Source organism: Eucalyptus grandis, chromosome 8 (genome assembly GCF_016545825.1).
Source record: "Eucalyptus grandis isolate ANBG69807.140 chromosome 8, ASM1654582v1, whole genome shotgun sequence".
Taxonomy (NCBI): Eukaryota; Viridiplantae; Streptophyta; class Magnoliopsida; order Myrtales; family Myrtaceae; genus Eucalyptus; species Eucalyptus grandis.
This window is the reverse complement of record NC_052619.1, coordinates 40409695-40427291: the sequence shown is the minus strand read 5'-3', so window position 1 is coordinate 40427291 and position 17597 is coordinate 40409695. Positions and strand designations below refer to the sequence as shown.

Genomic DNA, 17597 nt, shown 5'->3' with positions numbered 1-17597 from the left:
AAGGGTGCTGCCACCACCACTTAGGCCAACAGACCTGACTGGATATGACCTAGAGTCGAGGTAGCAAGAGATGCATTTTGGGACGCCGACACATGGGTGATGGATGGATGCAGATGATATCCAAGGATAGAAGTTTGGTTTTCTTTTGTAATCGCCAGGGCACAAAAAGACCTCGGTGTTTTGTTGTACCAACTATCACAGTCCATCCCTTATATAAATAAAAGTGTTCGGCCTAAATTATGAAAGTTTTAGTATGGTGTGCATCACTTTATATTTTGATGAAGGGTAGTCGAATTATGCTTCCGCCGTATTATTTGCGCTAGGACCTAAAGAAAACAAATGAAAACCCCCAAATATTATAAGTTATGTTAAAATTTCTTGGTCTCAAAGTAGTATGCTACGGGGAATGTAACTGTGGTGACCCTAACGAATCGGGGTCGTTTTGGGGTGCCACATTTTGATTCTCTGCATAACCAATGTAATAACCACTAGTCGTTCTTAAATCCATTTTTTATGTGGATTGTAAATCTTACTTCTATTGTACAACCCCAAAGATACAATTGTACTAGATTTCATTCTATCCACTGAGTTCAAAGGGAATCTTTAAAACTACCTTTTAGGAATCATTTTTAATAAATACATAGAAATATTTAATGTATACATCCGCAAAGATAATGGTAAAGATGAATAACTTATTATACTCATACCTATTTCTATTAAAGTACGATTACACTTTTCACTACACTATTTTATTGCAAAGTGTATCCAACATCACATATTGAGCACAAATGCCATCTCTTTCAAGGAATTTAGCAAATGAACTTAGACATCATCTCTATTCATCGACTTTCTATAATATTCACTACCTCTATTTGACTTTATAATTTTCACATTTTTATCTATTTGTCTCATAATTTCTTTAATATACATCTCAAGTGCATTCACGGATCGAGATTTATCATGCAATAGATAAATGTAACCATAATGTGAAAAATCATTCATAAATGTGATTAAATAACTTTTTCCACCAACAGATAAAATATCAAAAGGATCATATATATCAATGTGTATAATTTCAAGAAATTCTATATTTCTTGTGGTACCACTCTTAGTGTGTTTTGTTTCTTTACATAAAATACAATCAATAACCACTCCAAAATCAGTAAAATCCAAGTTCGAAATAATTTCATTCTTCACTAATTTTTGCATTCTTTCCTTGGTATATGACTTAAACGCTTATGCCACAAGTAAGCAGAATCGCATCCACTAAATCTCATTTAGTGCCTACATGATGATGTAAGATCATTAAGGTTTTAACAAAAGTATTATTGAGTTTAAACTTGTAGAAACCATCACATAAAGTTTTACTTCTAATAAGATAGTCATTCTTAAATAAATTGAAAGATTTTAAACCAAACTTATAAGAAAATTCCGTTACATCAAGTTTTGGCAAAGAAGCTAACTTTGGGAAAATATAGGTACATAAAGAATTCTGGAACAAATCTAAATAATGTACATTATCTAAAATCAAATGATAAGTGCCAATGCTTTCAACTAGAGTTTTTTTTTTTTCCTTGTAATCATATAACTTTCACTTGGCTTTTTATGATTTGGATCGTAATAAATCTTTACATTGTATTTCACATGTGTTATGGCTTGAAGAAAGGGACGATCCAAGAGGTTTTGGTATGACGACCATGACCAATCCTGAAACAAGCGACCCTCAATTGGTATCCTTAAGTCCTAAGGTTTTTCGAGTATTCTAGAATACTCTAGGGGCAGGTAATATGATAAATGTACGAACACATAATAAAATGGGTAATTAGTAGCTGGGGAGATATGATATCTACTATATGATCGAGGAGAGATCCAAAGGATATGATTTGTCCTATATTTGTATATATATGAGTCATATCCCTCTCATTATATCAACTCATTCACAAGTGAAATATCCTTATGAGTCAAGTGTGAGTAAGGCTGCTTGGGAGAAATCCTAAGGCCGCACGGGTTATGGAGCGCTAGATCAATCGGCCCGTGACACATGAGTGATGACATTAAAATCAATCCACAAAGTATTATGAAGAACTTAAATAAAATATGATTCAAAATACTTGAAATTCTTCTCCGAGGTATAATTTACAAATGTGCTATACAATTGATTGTTAAAGGTCAAAAAAAATCCTCCGGTGACCAAATGGGCGAAACTATCACATATCTCTTGTATGTAATTTTCGGATTAAGCAATTCTAACTAGGAATACAACTCTAATGCGAGTAGTATTCGGTTTAGCAACCTGACGATTATCTCCTCCTTCTTGATTTCTTTATTATATAATAAATCCTTGTTAGTTATCTAACAAATTTATGTAACTTTAGGATTTCCATTAGGCATTCAATAAATTTTGTCTTCAAAAGATTTAAGTTAAAAATTGGCAGTGCACTTTTGAGTTTAATGTAACATAAATCAATCTTATAAACTCAACCAACCCTTTGATTTTGGGACACCGACCTAAACAAGTGAGTGATTAAGATGCGGATCACTCTAAAAGATAATTTAACCCATTATCATTTTTAGACCAACATGTCTGTGATTCCATAAATAACTTAATATTACCTAAATAATATGTGGTATAGCTTAATTATAGCATTATGTGCAACTTTAGTGCTTCAACATTAATAAGATATTCGGTAAATATAATGAGATATGTAAAGTGTCCTAAAGCTTGAACACCTTAATTGCTTTATGAATTTTGTCGAGGTCAATTCAACCGGTTAGGCTGATTTGTTGTTTTAGTTATTACGAGTAAAAGTTGATTCAAAATATACTAAAGCACAAGGCTCATCTTTCTTTTCAAACCAAACTTTATGCTTCAAATCTTTCTTCAAGTGTCCAATTTTATAATGAAAGTGACAATTAATAAGATTGTGTTCCTTATTGTGGATTTAAAAGTCTTAGAATATTCATTTAGGATGTGTAATTCTTTCTTCTTGCTCTTTCCACTTTCCATTTTGGAATTCTTTTCAGTTTCTTGATGACTCAGGAGATGAATGGAATGAGGCTTTTGATTTTTTATGTTTGTTTTCTCTTGAACAAGTATACTTGCCAATTCATTTACATTCCACTTATCCTTTATAGTACTTTAATTCCTTTGAAATAGTCCATATTGTTCAAGAGGCAAGGAATTTAGTATGAACTGTACTAAAAAGTACTCATTTACATTCATTCTCAAAGTCCTTAACTTTGTTGCTAAGCTTGTTATCTCAAGAACATGCTCATGTATGGTACGTGAATCATCATACTTTATGGTGGTCAAAGTGCTCACTAATATACCAATAAGTAACTTATCAACAATCTAAGAATATTTTTTTTACAAATTTCATAAATTCCTTAACACTGTCAATTTTAGGAAGAATAGTCTTTAAGTTGTTTGTAATTGTCATTTGCATGAATATTAAGCTTAGCTTGTTCTATCTTTCTTGGGCTTTATGGAAAACTTTTCACCATCATTACTCTCATAAGTAATAATAGTTAGTTTTTCAATTTGGAGTCCTAAATCAAGGTCTAAGACACCTAAGTGAAATTGACCTTATTCACTTTAATCAGAGAAATTTGTTCCATTAAACAAAAGAATAGACTAAACGTGCAAATAAAGTGAAACAAGTACATATATAGCAAATATGCAAGAAAATACTCATATTTTAATGCTTTAAAAATATCAGATAATCAAATTCAAATTAAACAATACATGTACATCATAGTTTTCCTTTGGGTGATCCTACGATATACAACCAAACATTAAATAATAATGATGCTAATAACTTTAATTTAGCAATAATAAATATATCTCATTAAAATTTTGTTTGTTATCTTTGCATACACAAACAAATTTAACAAGAAATATTATTTACCAACTATTATGTCCATGAATTATAAGAAATTAATTAACCTTTGGGTTAATCCCTAAGTTCTTATAGTAAATGAAATTCAATATACCCACGACATCAATAAGGATATTAACATATCAATTTCAATCATAGCATCAATTAATCAAGGGTAATTGAATAAAATAATATACAATATCAAAAATTAAAAGCATGTTAAAAGTTTGGCCACTTTGGTGACTAACAAACCATTCTTATTTGAACTATTAATATCATAAAGCACATTCTCCAAATTACACCCAATGACAAGACCATAAATTTAACATCCAGGGCAAAATGGTAAATAATCAATCATGAGAGAATCATAATTATCCAGTAGATAGGGGCAGAAATATAAATAACCATCGAGAAGGGAAAAATCGTATTTATCTAATGGAGATAGGGGCAGGATTGTAAATAAACAACAAAGTGAAAAAACGTAAGTAAACACACTAGGGGCAAAACTGTAATAATATGGGGGAGGGGGAGTAGGCACGTGCATGCCACTTGCCTTCATTGTCGTGCCCACGCGCTAGGCCCTCCAACATGCATGGGCGCGTGGTGTGTGGATTCCACGCGCCTAACCGTTTAGTGCGCATGGGGAGCTCGTGGGGCGCATGTCTTCCACGTGCCTTCTTCCTTGGCTTTTGTTTAATGATTTCTTATGTTTTTTCACCCCATTTTCCATCAAACCTTTCATCATTCGGATTTCCTCCGACAGAATCATTTAAACAACATCAGATGACATGAAATGGACCATCGTCGTTCAATAAATCTTCATCCATAAACAATATTTCAATAAATGAAAATCTTGATATCTTAAACCACGCCCGATACCAACTATAAGCAATAATGTAATTCTATAATACGAAAGATATAAAACACAAGATCTTCGATCTTCATGATTTTCACGATAAGAGGGATGAAGACATACCCAATACCCTTTGAAGATATTTGTCATGTAAAACTAAAGAGATGAAGAAATCTGATTTCTCTCTTAACCCACTTTTTTCTTAACGTATTTTGTCTAATAGAGGATAAAATACATTGTAAGTTTCTCATATCATAGGTGGAGAGAGGACCAGACTCTTATTTATACATGCTATCAATAGGCGTCTTCCATCAAAACATTTTTTAACTTCCAAAAGAGTCGCACCTATTCGGAAGAATTATAACTTCTTAACTAGGATTGTACCATTTCATCCTAATCATAACTTCTCATAATCAATATATTTTAGCATTAAAATTTATTGAACCATTAATTAATAAAATCATGTGGGCCACAATAATTCTTACGGTGACTTCCACACTTATCTCCTCCCTCAAGTTACAAGTTTATTCTATTACTATAGAAAATTTGTTATAGAATATCCTATTAACGATTTAGTTAAAAGCATGTTGTCCTCGAAATCTAAAGTTATCAATCAACCATTACATGTATACGCAATGATATCCGCTATGACTATCACTAAGGTATGAGGTTGGATAACTATTTGAGATTTAGTCTAACTCGTGAATCAATTCAAAAGTCTTCTCCAATGTAATGTGGGACGTGGGGGCATCACAAGTGATTTCGAAGCAATGTCACTTGGATTTACCCAAAAAAAAAAAAAAGAACCCTTGCACTTTGGTTTTTTATTTGGTGACCCTATGCTATCAATTTGTTGAAAATAGAATCCCCGATATGGAAGAAGCAAAGGAAATTAGTCTCTGTTCAAAGCAAAGGCCGTGTCTATGATATCACTCCATGGTCACTTTTATTACTTTCTTTCTATTTCTTGTGAAGGAGATTAGTAGTGTTTCCTCCATGATAGTGTAAGATCAAGATAATGAAAATCTGCAGTTTTCTTTATTTAAAAGACTGGTTCCCTAGGAGCCAGCCATGTCTCTGGTATTTACAGAAGTAATGAGGTGGTGGAATCAGGTAGAGAAATACACAGTTTCACACAGTTTTCACTACTACAAGGAAGTTGTTCGGAGATTGCTCTAACATTTCTGAGCTCCACTGAAATGCCAAGAAATGATTTACTTTCAACTCAAGGGGCCACAAGGCAGATCTGGGGTGTAAGGCTTGAATTGTGGCTTCTTAGGCCTTCGGATGTGATCATTTGGTTGAAGCAAGAGACACTTTGTGAACGCGAAAGCACAGGCGGGTTGTCATCATGCCAATAGCCAGAAGTTTCTGTATGTCTTGGTGTTGAGAAGGTAACCTCCATTTTGACCCTTCTTTTGAACCCCAACACAGGTGCACTTGCTGTTCTCTATCAAATACTCTGCCAGGTCTGTCATTCTAGTGCCTATCATCGACCCGCCACGTCTCCTACATCTGTTTGAATTAGAGGAGCTTCAAAGGGCAACAGAACAAGCAATAACAGCAGGGACCATAATAATGACGTCACTGGTTGATCACATCTTTAGCGACAAGCTCCACATATCTTGTGCTTGCATTTGAACGTGCAAAGCATGTGGTTTTGCGGACATAAGATGAAATTTGTGCAATTATTGATAAGCCAGAATCTTCGAAAATGAATCTGAATGTGCATTTCTTATAACCCAATGGGTCCACATCAAGAGAAATGAAGAGAAAGACAAACACAAAAAGAACTGGCAGCTTGAAGAAATTGGATACGTGTGAGCCCCACATTGTTTTCCATTATGATTGTGACTTCTTGCATAGAACATAATTCATATATAAGCATTAACTTTCCATGTATGGCTAAACGGTTTGTGTGCGTCTGTCGGGATTACTGGATTAAAGGGTTCTGATAACCCGTGTTGTAAAAGTACATGAGCTTAAGTTGTTCATCTTATATGCAAAACAGAAATAGTTACTCGGACAGCAAACTCCGATTGCAATTTGTGGCAGAGTAGTTTACTTAAATCTGGAAGCGTTATTTGCCCTGATTAAATTCTTTTTGAGTCTTGACATTTACGATATCAACTAAATATCCATTGCACTTGCTACCTCAGAAAATCACAACAAATTTAACCCTAGCTGTAATGATCATTTCTCCAAATAAATTGTAATAATGCAACAGACTCAAGAGGTAAAGTACAATAAAGTATAATGCTTTAACAACTGGTGGATGATAGCTTTTCCAATTACTGAACGTATGACAGGGACATATTGATGCGAAGATCTTCATAGTTTACCATAACATTGTATCAGCGTTTGAAAACATGGTTTGAGAGACCAATGGGTCAGTGACCCCATAGAAAGGGTCTAAATTGACATGCAACAAGAGCGTAAAAGAAATCGGAATGCATGCCCTTAACCAAATTCAATATGACATTGTAAAGATGGTATAAGCACAAGCAAATTGCACATTATCATCAGCAAAATCGTCTTGGTATCTGCTAAATCTCAAAAGTACCCTAACAATAACATCCAAAAGAGAGACAATTGATCTTACCCTAATATTGCTGTGGAAAAACTCCGGCGCTGCCCCACGATGAGCACGTCGATCTCATGCGATGAGCATTGTGAGAGAATAGCTGAAGCCTTATCCTTATCCCCTTCCAGTTCTACTCTTGCTGTCTGTACCCGAACATTCGGCTGTGCCGCCTCGCACAAATGTTTCATTTCATCAAGAAAATCCACCTCCAATCCCCCACCTCCGCCTCCTTCGCTGCCTCCGTTCTGATCCATGGACGCCCTACGGCTGCTGCCAATTTGGCTATTCCTGAGGCCACATAGATCGGCCTCTTGAACAGCGTCGAGAGTGTGGTCATCCACGAACTAGGGTTTTCAACGTGGAGGAGGATCAGCTCGTCGCGCTCAACCACCCCATGCGACAAGGTGTATTGGAGCGCAGCAGCCGATTCACGGGTGGGATCTGCGACCACCATGACTTTCCGTGGGGCCGTCGTCGGGGAAACAACTTCCATGGTGGCGGTCGTCTGCCACCGCTGCTAATACCATCAATAACGCAACAAAAAACTGCGACAACGAGATAGGAGGAGTGCTTTTTTCTTTGGATGGGGGGGAAGCGGAGAGGGGAAGGTGACGAGGAATATGAGGCTGTCTTGATCTATGTTTGTTTGCGCACGTTGAGATGCATAATTATGCTGTGCACGTAGTAATCGGCTTTATGGGTTGTTGTTTGTGTTTTTCTTTTTCCTTATTGTATGTAAGTGATGCTTTGCTGTCTACACGCTACATGTACAGAAGATCCAACCATGAGAACAGGTCCTAAATAGAAAGTTATAACATATTGCAAAACGATAGAGATCCTTGCACCTTGTCTAGTTACATCAAAACCTAAGACCCCATAACCTCTCTCTCTCTCTCTCTCTCTCTCTTTCCCCCCTCTCTGCGCAGCCTGAGGCGATCTTCGGCCTTGTTTGGTAGACGGGAGTCTTAGGAAAAGGGTATGAGAATGAGTCTAGGAACGATCCGGTTACTTGGCAGCACATATTACCTGGAAATGGGAACGAAATGCCATCGTTTTAGGGATCTGGAAATGGGAATGAAATGCCATCGTTTCCGGGATCTGTATTCCCCTGTCCTGGCTGTCCATGTGCAGGAACGACCAAAACTGACGCGCAAAACGAGCCCGGTCAAAAAATCAGCTCCCTTCTCTCTTAGCCCAGCATCGTGCTTTTGAAGAAAATCACATCAGCCGATATCTTGGGGTGACTTGGCTTCTTTTACATTATCTTTGCAACTTTCTTTTTAAATTTTCTGTACCTTCTTTTGCAGTAGCAAGGGGATAATGGCCACACTCTCTCTTTCTTTATTTCTTTCTTTTTCTTTTTGCAATTCTTTAAATGAACTTTTGTAATATTTTCTTTAAGTTCTTTAAACCCATCATCACTAATCATCGACCTTTTTAATATTTTTATTCTTATGAGCTTTAACTAGTTCATCTGGTCATGTATGTATGATTTTTTTAAATTACTCGGATGTGATTGCTATTATATTTTGTTGATTGATTCAACTTAATCTAATAATTTGTCAATATGATCCATGATTTTCTTAGAAATAAAGAAGGATATACAAAAAAATGACACATCCATCACAAAAAGAAAAAAATAAATATAAAAGCTTGCGCTAGTGATATTACTTGACAATATGCTTCAATAACCAAATTCATGTACTTCTCAACTCAAATTTTATATGAAACATGATAAGATAAAATTTAGGTTCCATACCAATTCCTCCTTATGGTCTACCGAGAGATAAATTGAAGATCCGTTCAGATCGACACCTCAAATTTGAGATCAACCTTAGATCAGGGGAGCAGAGAGGGCAATGCGGGTTGGGGGGTCGTATTGCTGAGATAATAGTTGGCTATGATGCCCTTATTTCCACGTCATAAATATGGAAGATTGATGTAGGTGGAGCTATTTCCACATCTTAAATAGTTGTATTTCAATCTTCAAAGAGATTTTTTTTTGGGAACTTATATATCCTTATTTATTTACTCCGTGATTCTCTCTCTCTCTCTCTCTTTATCAATTTGTCTGGTTGTGGAGATTGCAACTTTATACTACTTTCTCATTCTTTTATTTTATTTTGTTTTTGTTTTTACTCAAAGATGGAAAAATTTCGAGGATAACTCCATTCAAAAGAATAGGGGTTGATTCCCACCAATGACTTGAAAAGAAAAGAAATTTGAGGTAAAATCACTTTAATGACGATATTTAGCACCGATCATATCTTTTATAGGCTGATCTATTTGATGATTCATCCTTTCACGATAGAAGAAGCGAACTCAAACTTTCATAAATGGAAAAAATATATATTTATTCAATTTATAATGACTGACCAAGTTTTTTTTAAATGACTTACTTTTTTCCCTTCATATTGTAAACTCCAAAATAAATCAAGTACTTCATGTCAACCTTAAAAATGATAAGCTCACTTTTCCGACAATTTTACATATCGAGATATGAATTTTGGATTTTGAACTATCAAATCTTCTCCCTTCTTTTCGATATGTGTCTCCGTCTCCTTAATTTGATCATATGCCACCTCTTCTTCCCAAAAACCTAAACCCTTCCCTTCCTTCAAATGCTACCTCACCTCCTACTCCTCCTTCCCTTCCCACCTTCCCTCCTTTGATTCCCTCTTCGTCAAATCCCTCAATGAAGAGACGAAGGTGAGCACAGTACAGTTGGGGTGGTGGACGGTGACAAGCAAGCGAGACCATGGTGATGAGGGCAATGACATCAAACGAGAGCAAAGGCGTTAGTCATGTGCTAGGGCTCAGTGAAAACTGGAAAGCAGTAGGTCTAAGTTAAATTATTAATTGGTTATAAATGGGTCTATCCTATATTCATTTATAACCCATTTTCCAATTGGGCTCTATTGCAATAAATTCATTTTAAACCCATATTAAAACTTTAACTAACCCATTCTCTACCCTATCAATTAAATGTGAGTTAAAATATGGGTCATTGACCTATTTTGTCACCCCTAATAGGGAGGTCTGAGGGCCTTCCCCTGTTAGGGTTCTTATTAGTTAGGATTATTTCTAGATCCATCACATGGGTGGATTTGGTTAGGTCATAAATAATTCAACCTAAATTAATCGATTTGATTCCGATTTTCTTTTTTTCTTTTTTTTTGGCTATATAATTTTAACGATCCATACTAAATTTGACCCGAACTCAACCCATACCCGACCCAACTCGAGCTCTAATTCTTATGAATTTTACTCCAATTTGTTGCCTCTAAAGAATGGTAATTCCATGGACCGGCTCACCCAGTTGGTGAGGGAGCTCGGGTGCCTGGCAGTCATGGGTTAGGACTTCACATGGCACATGAACGACTTGGAGACATGGATGAGCCCCGCACCAACTAATAAAAACACCTACGTGTACGAGCTTGCAGGTTGGGTCATGGACGAGGCGTGAAGCTTGCAATCAGGCAAAGGGTGATGGATTATGAAGCGGTTCCTTCCAGAAATCGGCAATTCAAAGATCCTCCATCCATGAAAGTTGTCTAAATTGAATAGAGCTTATTTTTCTACTCCCCTTTATGTGAGACATTGATAATAATTAAGAAGATGTTCATGTGAATATAGATCTGAAGAAATAGGGAATGAGTCTGACACTGCATTATCCGGTCACTAACAAAATAAAAAACCTATATTTAAAAAAAAAAAAAATCTAGATCTTGTCGTATATGTCACTATAATTTCACACGCGCGCGCATATATATATGCAAATAATATCGGTAAGCATTACCAAGATCTCTTATTGCACGAGGGACGTGTGCTTGTGAATTGATCTAACAAAGTTCTAGATGGCCCCATCAGTGATTCAATGGCAACAATTATGTCGATGAAAACAGTTTTCCTTTATATCGTTGCAAGGGACGAGATGGGCATAGGAAAAAGTGCTCGATGAACCAAAAGAGGTGCGATTTTGAAGGAACTCCTGTTGATGGGTTTGCAAAAGAGGTGAGAGCTGCTTCTGCCATGGTCGTCGAAGCCCTAGCACTGTTGGAGTCTCTGAAGCACATGTAGAAGCAAACTGATCGGTGGAGAAGTACTGATCTGAGGGTGTTAATTCAGTCAGATAACTTATCACTCATGGAGCTTATTTTAGGTATGAACCACCCGTTTGGGATTTACGGACTTTAGTAGATGACTGCAAACGACGCATGGCCCAGCTCAGAAATTTCCAGTTAATCCCCAAATCTCTGGTTTCTTAATCCCCAAACTCCTTTGGCTAAGTTTGATCATCTAGATTTCTAATCAAGATATGACTAAATAGGATAAGATGGATTTTGCTATATCATATTCACTATTTGGTAATTGCAATAATTAAGTTAGATATATTTATATTATATCATTGTACGTTATTATAAACGGCATATTGGTATAGATGAACCAAAAATTTTACAAATGAACTTGCCTAATTTATTCTTATTTGCTTTTTTTATTCTTTTTCCCCTTCCATCATTCTATAATAAAACTTTATTAAATAGAAAACTGTACTAATATACCTAAAATATATAAGAAATATAAATTTATATTTATATTTATTATTGATTTATTTATAAGATAGAATTAAATATGAATATATAAATAAAAATAAGATTAAATTAAATTTTAAAAAACTAAAATTTTATTTTTTGTTTGAATTTATTATATTTTAATATAAATTATAAAAATTCAAATATAATTTATATTAAAATATAATTTTAATTTTGTTAATTTAAGAAATTTGGTATTCGAGAATAATTTCCTATTATGTATTTTAAAAATCCTATCCATCTTTGTCCAACCTCCCTATGAGATAATTTTATCCAGTTTATAATCTCTTTAGATCCAATTATATCTTGTCTTGAGTAGGCATCGAATACAAAATATGATTATTATTCTATCTTGAATTTTATCCAGATTGCCAAATACAGCCTTTGTAATATTTTGTGTTTAGAAGCTCAACAATTGTGTTCCAAAAGTGCTTATTGATGCAATGAATTGTTTTTCAACCCAAAAAAAAAAAAAAAAAAATCAAATCAATCTCTAAGCTTACCACCACAGATTGTACATACATTCCCCTCCTCCAAAAAAAAAAAAAAATTGTTAACCACATAAAAGCATACACACAACATTTTTCGGCTAAAATTAGATTAGAACCAAATAAAAGAGACCAGTTTTACTCAATTTAGCCAAATGGATTAGAAAATGAATCTATTTCAGGCCTTTAGACAATTCAGGTGGACTTCATTATCTTAACCCATTTAAATTTATAGCAAAAAATTTAGGAAATCCATTCACACCCGGCCCATTAAGAATGAGTGAAAAAGTGGGTTTACAACCCATTGCCAATTTGCCACCTCCAACTTACACATGGTTCTGTCAGTCCTAAGGCTAACCCTTTCAGGCATGCTAAATTCTATAAGCTTTTGGTCCATTTTATGTGTTCGAGTGAGCTTCCACCAATAAACCCACTTGACCTCTACTCCTCTCTTGTTAGCAACTTATCAATATTCTATGGGATACAGGAAAATTAAGACTAAGCAAGTATACATAATCACAGTTCTATACTTAAAAAACTTTCATCAACTCCACATCTAGAGGGAAAAGATAACTTCCATAGTAAATAGTGCTTGTGTTGACAAATATGCAAAGAAAATTGTCATGATTTGAAACCAAACAATTATGTCCAAATGAGTAAGATAGTTTGATTTGGTTTGAGTTTTTATCAAATCATAGATTTGACTTGTCCTTCAAACCACAACAGACTGCAACTTCTTCACCCCCCTCCCCCCCCCCATCACAATTCCTCACATGATTGCATGTACAAAAAACATGGTGAGACTAAAGACGAATCCACCTTGATTAGCAACCCAATAATGTATGGGTTTTTTTTTCCCTTTTGACATATACTAACGAAGCATCGAGGTGAAGAAATATCATGCCATTTCGAATTAGGATGAACTCATATTGAGATATGCCGGTGGCCTATGACCAAAACGAATAATATTCGATAAGACCTCCGAAATCAAATTTTACTTTTATCTATTGACCCACGACTAGAGATGAGCATGGTTCCCAGGTAGAATCTAGAACCTAAGAACTGGACTGGTAGGAACCGGTAGGTTCCAAGTTCCATGATATATATGGCAGGTTCCGGATTTCAAAAAATGAGGAACTTGTTTCAATAAGTAGGTTACGGGTTCTTAGTTGGAGGAACTTAAACACATAATCGATAACTTATAACAAGTTTTAATATTCTTCTTGATCCATGTCTTCATGTGATCTTCCAATATTCCATGTGTATAATCTGGAAGCACTAGTCGAATCTCCATTTTATGGTTAAGATTTTTACTTTATTAATGTTTATATTTTTGTGTATTTAAATATAAGTTATGATTAGTGAATTATAATCGTTCAATAATAATATAAGTGGGACCTAGGTAGACTTTGGAACCTATAATGGGATAAGTTTCAAATTCTAGGATATGCAAAGTAGGTTTCAAGTTTCAAAAAAATGAGAAACTTGTTCCAACAAGTGGGTTCCAAGTTCAAAAAAAAATTAGAAACTTGTTCCAACAAGTGGGTTCCAAGTTTTAGATGGAATTGTACGAGATTTAGAACCATTCACCCCTACTTTTTTTTTTTAGTTAAATTCCTTGCCAACAATTCATTTTCTTTTGTTGATAGTTTTGTTCATTTTGTATTCTCTTTGACGAATGACAAGCTTGTTTAGTATTATTACATTCATTTTCGTTTTGTTTAACCAAAAAAAAAAAAAAAAACTATTGAACCCTAGAATCGAGGCTGGAAGTTGTGACTGAGTAACTTTTAGGTTCTAAGTTTCGACATATAGGTTCTAGATTTCAAAAAATGATGAATTTATACTCGAAAGTAAGTTCCAAAATTTAAGCGGAATCGGTAAGGAATTTGAAACTGTTCACGTCTACTCGCGGTAAGAGCAATGTACTCGGCTCTAGTTTTTTAAAGCAAAAAAAAAAAAAAAAAGCTATCGAGAGGACTTGGCGCGAGACAAAAGGAAAAGAGAGCGAGAGTGGTCAAAGATGAGACACTATTTGACCAGGTCAAATTGTCCAGAATTAGCATCTGAGCGGTCGCTTGGCAGAAGTTGGTGCAAGAAAAGCTGCATCCCCTCTTCCGGCAAGCGTGATCGCATTGTCTTAATGGACACGGCAGATCAGACATCTTCTTCACTGTGGTCGTTGTCTTCTCCCCGCCAGCGAGCCCTGCTCCTCCGGCGACGTCGACGGCGGCCACGACGTGGATGTGGACACCGCTCCCGAACTTCCACCTCCGGCGGCATTAGATCCGCAACCCTCGAGATCGGAGTGCACTCGGTGGAGTCCACTGCGGAACTTCCGCCGCCGGTGGCCGAGTTCTCCGGCGAAGTCAAGAAACCGTCGCGATCACCGTAGCCGGAAAGCGCTGGGCATCAATCTTTAGAACTCTCGAAAATTTGAATCTATCTCCTCTTCGAGAATCGCCCGCACCGACCTTGACTTGCGAATCATCCCTTGTCGTCGTTGTCTTCTCCCCGCCGGCAAGCTCTGCTCTTTCGGCGACCCATCAGCCGATGATATATGAGTGGATGATTCACAAGTCAGGTCGGTTCGGGCAATTCTCGCATTCTTTGGTGACAAGATTCAATTTTTCGTGCCCAGGGCTTTCGGCTCTCTTGAAGGAGAGTGGTGGCGACGATTTCTCGACTTCGTCGTCGGAGAAATCTTCCGCCGGCGGTGGAAGTTTGGCAGTGGACTGCACTCCGCACCCTTCGAATTCGAGGGTTGTGGATCAAATGCCACCGGGGTTGGATATGGGTTGGATCAAATGCCACCGGGGTTGGATATGGGTTTGATCTGGACAAGTTAATCTGTTGGAGGACCGCAATTCAAGTTGACCGCTTTCCTGACTTTGCCGGAGAAACTCGGGAGTGGAGGCCGCAGTCCGATCTAGAAGGCATCCAAACGACGTTGTTGCTCTTGAATTTGGATGTCCCGCCGCGAATATGAAATAAGTGTTTTGTTTTTTTTTCCCCTCGTCAAACTGCATGGTACGGCAGTGTCCCGAGTGTTCCTCGTTTCGGAGATTGATGTTTTTGTTAGGGGTTTCTATACTGGTTGTTCAATTCGAGTTCATATGGTATTATTCAATAAAGGTTCGATTTTGTTCAGATGGTGAAGTGGGTAGATGGATCTTCTGCATCTTTTTCTCCTCTGTGGAGAAGAACAAAGTAAGGAACTGGAGGCCCACTCGTCAATGGCTCATTTTCAAAGCTTCATCTTCGATCTGAAATACTGCGGCTGAGAACATTTCGCCCAAGCGGCAACAAGATGGTGAAGATTCAGTCGCATCCGACACATCCATGGCTCGTTGATACGGATGCATCGGACTTCATCTCTGTTTGGAATTGGGGGCATCGTCAGATAGCTCATTGCGCATTTTCGAGTTTTATGATGTGTGTTGTGTGTGCACTGGCTTTTGGAGCGATCTAGTCGATAATTTGGATGTTGTTTGATGGGATGATGATCGTGGGCTGTTCTGGTTTTAGGCAAAGCGAACGGTGTCAACGAGAGGCGTTTGGTTGATGCTAAGTTGGAGAAGCTTGCTGAAGGAGAATCAGGTGCTAATTGTCCATGAAAGCTCGTTTTATTTGCAGCAGATGGCATTGGTTGCGTAGGCATTTATTTGTATGCTACTGGGAAAATCGCTGCAAGCAAGAACTTGACAACAGATCACTACCCTGGCAAAGCTATTTTTCTGGACTTGGCGACAAGGCAAGGCCGAGATGTACCAAGCAAGAACTTGACAACAGTTACTATTCTGGCAAGTCCTTACTCACGGATATAGTAATTTCGATTTAATGACAGTTCTTTGCTTAATGTGACAATATTATGGATTGAGAGCCAGTTTTAACTTTTTGTCTTCTGATATTTGAGAAAACTAATCATTTTCAGTTCCTTGAATTTGACCATTTAAATGTACAGTGCTGGATGCACCACTATCTTTCTTTTCTGCAAGTTATTTTTCTTTTCGGACAGAACTGGCAGAGTATACTTTTAACCATCTCTTATACAGCTTTTCTTTCTTTTCTTACCAATAGATTGCCGTGTTGGCTGTTCTTCATCTTTTAATGCTGATATCTGCTGTTATCTCTGTTGCTTTTTATCTTGACGCGGTATGAAGTTCCTGGCTAGATCTGGTGCTGGAGATGGTCCACTTGTTGCTTTTGGTGGATTGGAGGGTGTCGTCATAATACTTTCAATGATAACACTGCAGGTTCGGCCTTTGTCAATTGTGTGGTCTGAATGATAATGCTGAACATGCATTTTGTGGATAGTAAATTATCTGCAACTTGTAAGGAGATACACAGGCGGTCATGAAGGATCAGTTTCCTATCTAATGACCTTCATGGCTTCTTCTGGTGAGGAGGTATATATTCATAACTCAGTTTTATTTAGCTTTTATTGTTTTGTTTCTTGGTTGTGAAAGCTTATGTTAAGAACAAATTGACGGAACGAGTTTCTACTTCTAAACATATGGATATTGTTAGGTGTGAGTTTTAAATTATAATGTTAGGTCATCTGGCCTAAAATCCTCTATTTGTGACGTTACATTTGCTGGAACAGCAAAGTGAATTGGCAAGTCTAAATCTAGGTTGTGGCACAGTCCGTTTCGACCATAATGCAAGAAGATGATAAGACTCTGAAGATGAAACTGAAAGTGGGACTTGCAGTGAAGATGAAACTGAAAGTGGGACTTGCAGGGCAGATTGTCACTGTGTGAACTTCTGTACATTCAGTGAAGGTGGCATGAGTTGTTAAGGCAGGCTGTTGAAGGAGAAAAGCGACAGCTTCTGGTGTGGTTGATTCATTGTTAGATTTCAACTTAGGCAACTCCTTTGACACTGGCAGTGGTTGTTGATTCTTTTACTGTAAGCGATTAGCAATGGCAACAATGATCCAAATTCAAGTTTTTCTTTGTTACCAATGTACAAGTTTTTGGACAGGGTTCAGTGGCAAAATCTACTTTTATTGTTGTGGTAAATACATATCCTTTTGTTAGACCAGTCATCCTATAGTCATCTTAAACCATTGAGTGGTTGATCTATCTGCAGATCTTGTCTTACTCTTAGGTTACTGGTTCTCCTTGATGTATGCATTCATAAAATGTACGCTGACTTCCAGCAGTTTACCTAATGAAACTTGCTTCATCTATTTTGACG

General features: G+C 36.8%; 1 protein-coding gene and 1 long non-coding RNA gene across 2 annotated transcripts; one reads left to right on the top strand and one right to left on the bottom strand.

Moving 5' to 3' along the window:
* Positions 1 to 5763: 5763 nt before the first annotated feature.
* Positions 5764 to 8024, bottom strand: LOC104414412. The gene is given in 3 exon segments (XM_010025512.3): positions 5764 to 6246; positions 7334 to 7617; positions 7620 to 8024. Coding segments are annotated over 3 exon segments (639 nt in total). The 5' UTR covers positions 7809 to 8024; the 3' UTR covers positions 5764 to 6080.
* An 8495-nt stretch (positions 8025 to 16519) lies between these two features.
* Positions 16520 to 17347, top strand: LOC120287547. The gene is made up of 2 exons (XR_005545674.1): positions 16520 to 16804; positions 17002 to 17347. It is a non-coding gene; the product is annotated as an uncharacterized LOC120287547 (long non-coding RNA).
* The last annotated feature ends 250 nt before the right edge of the window (positions 17348 to 17597 follow it).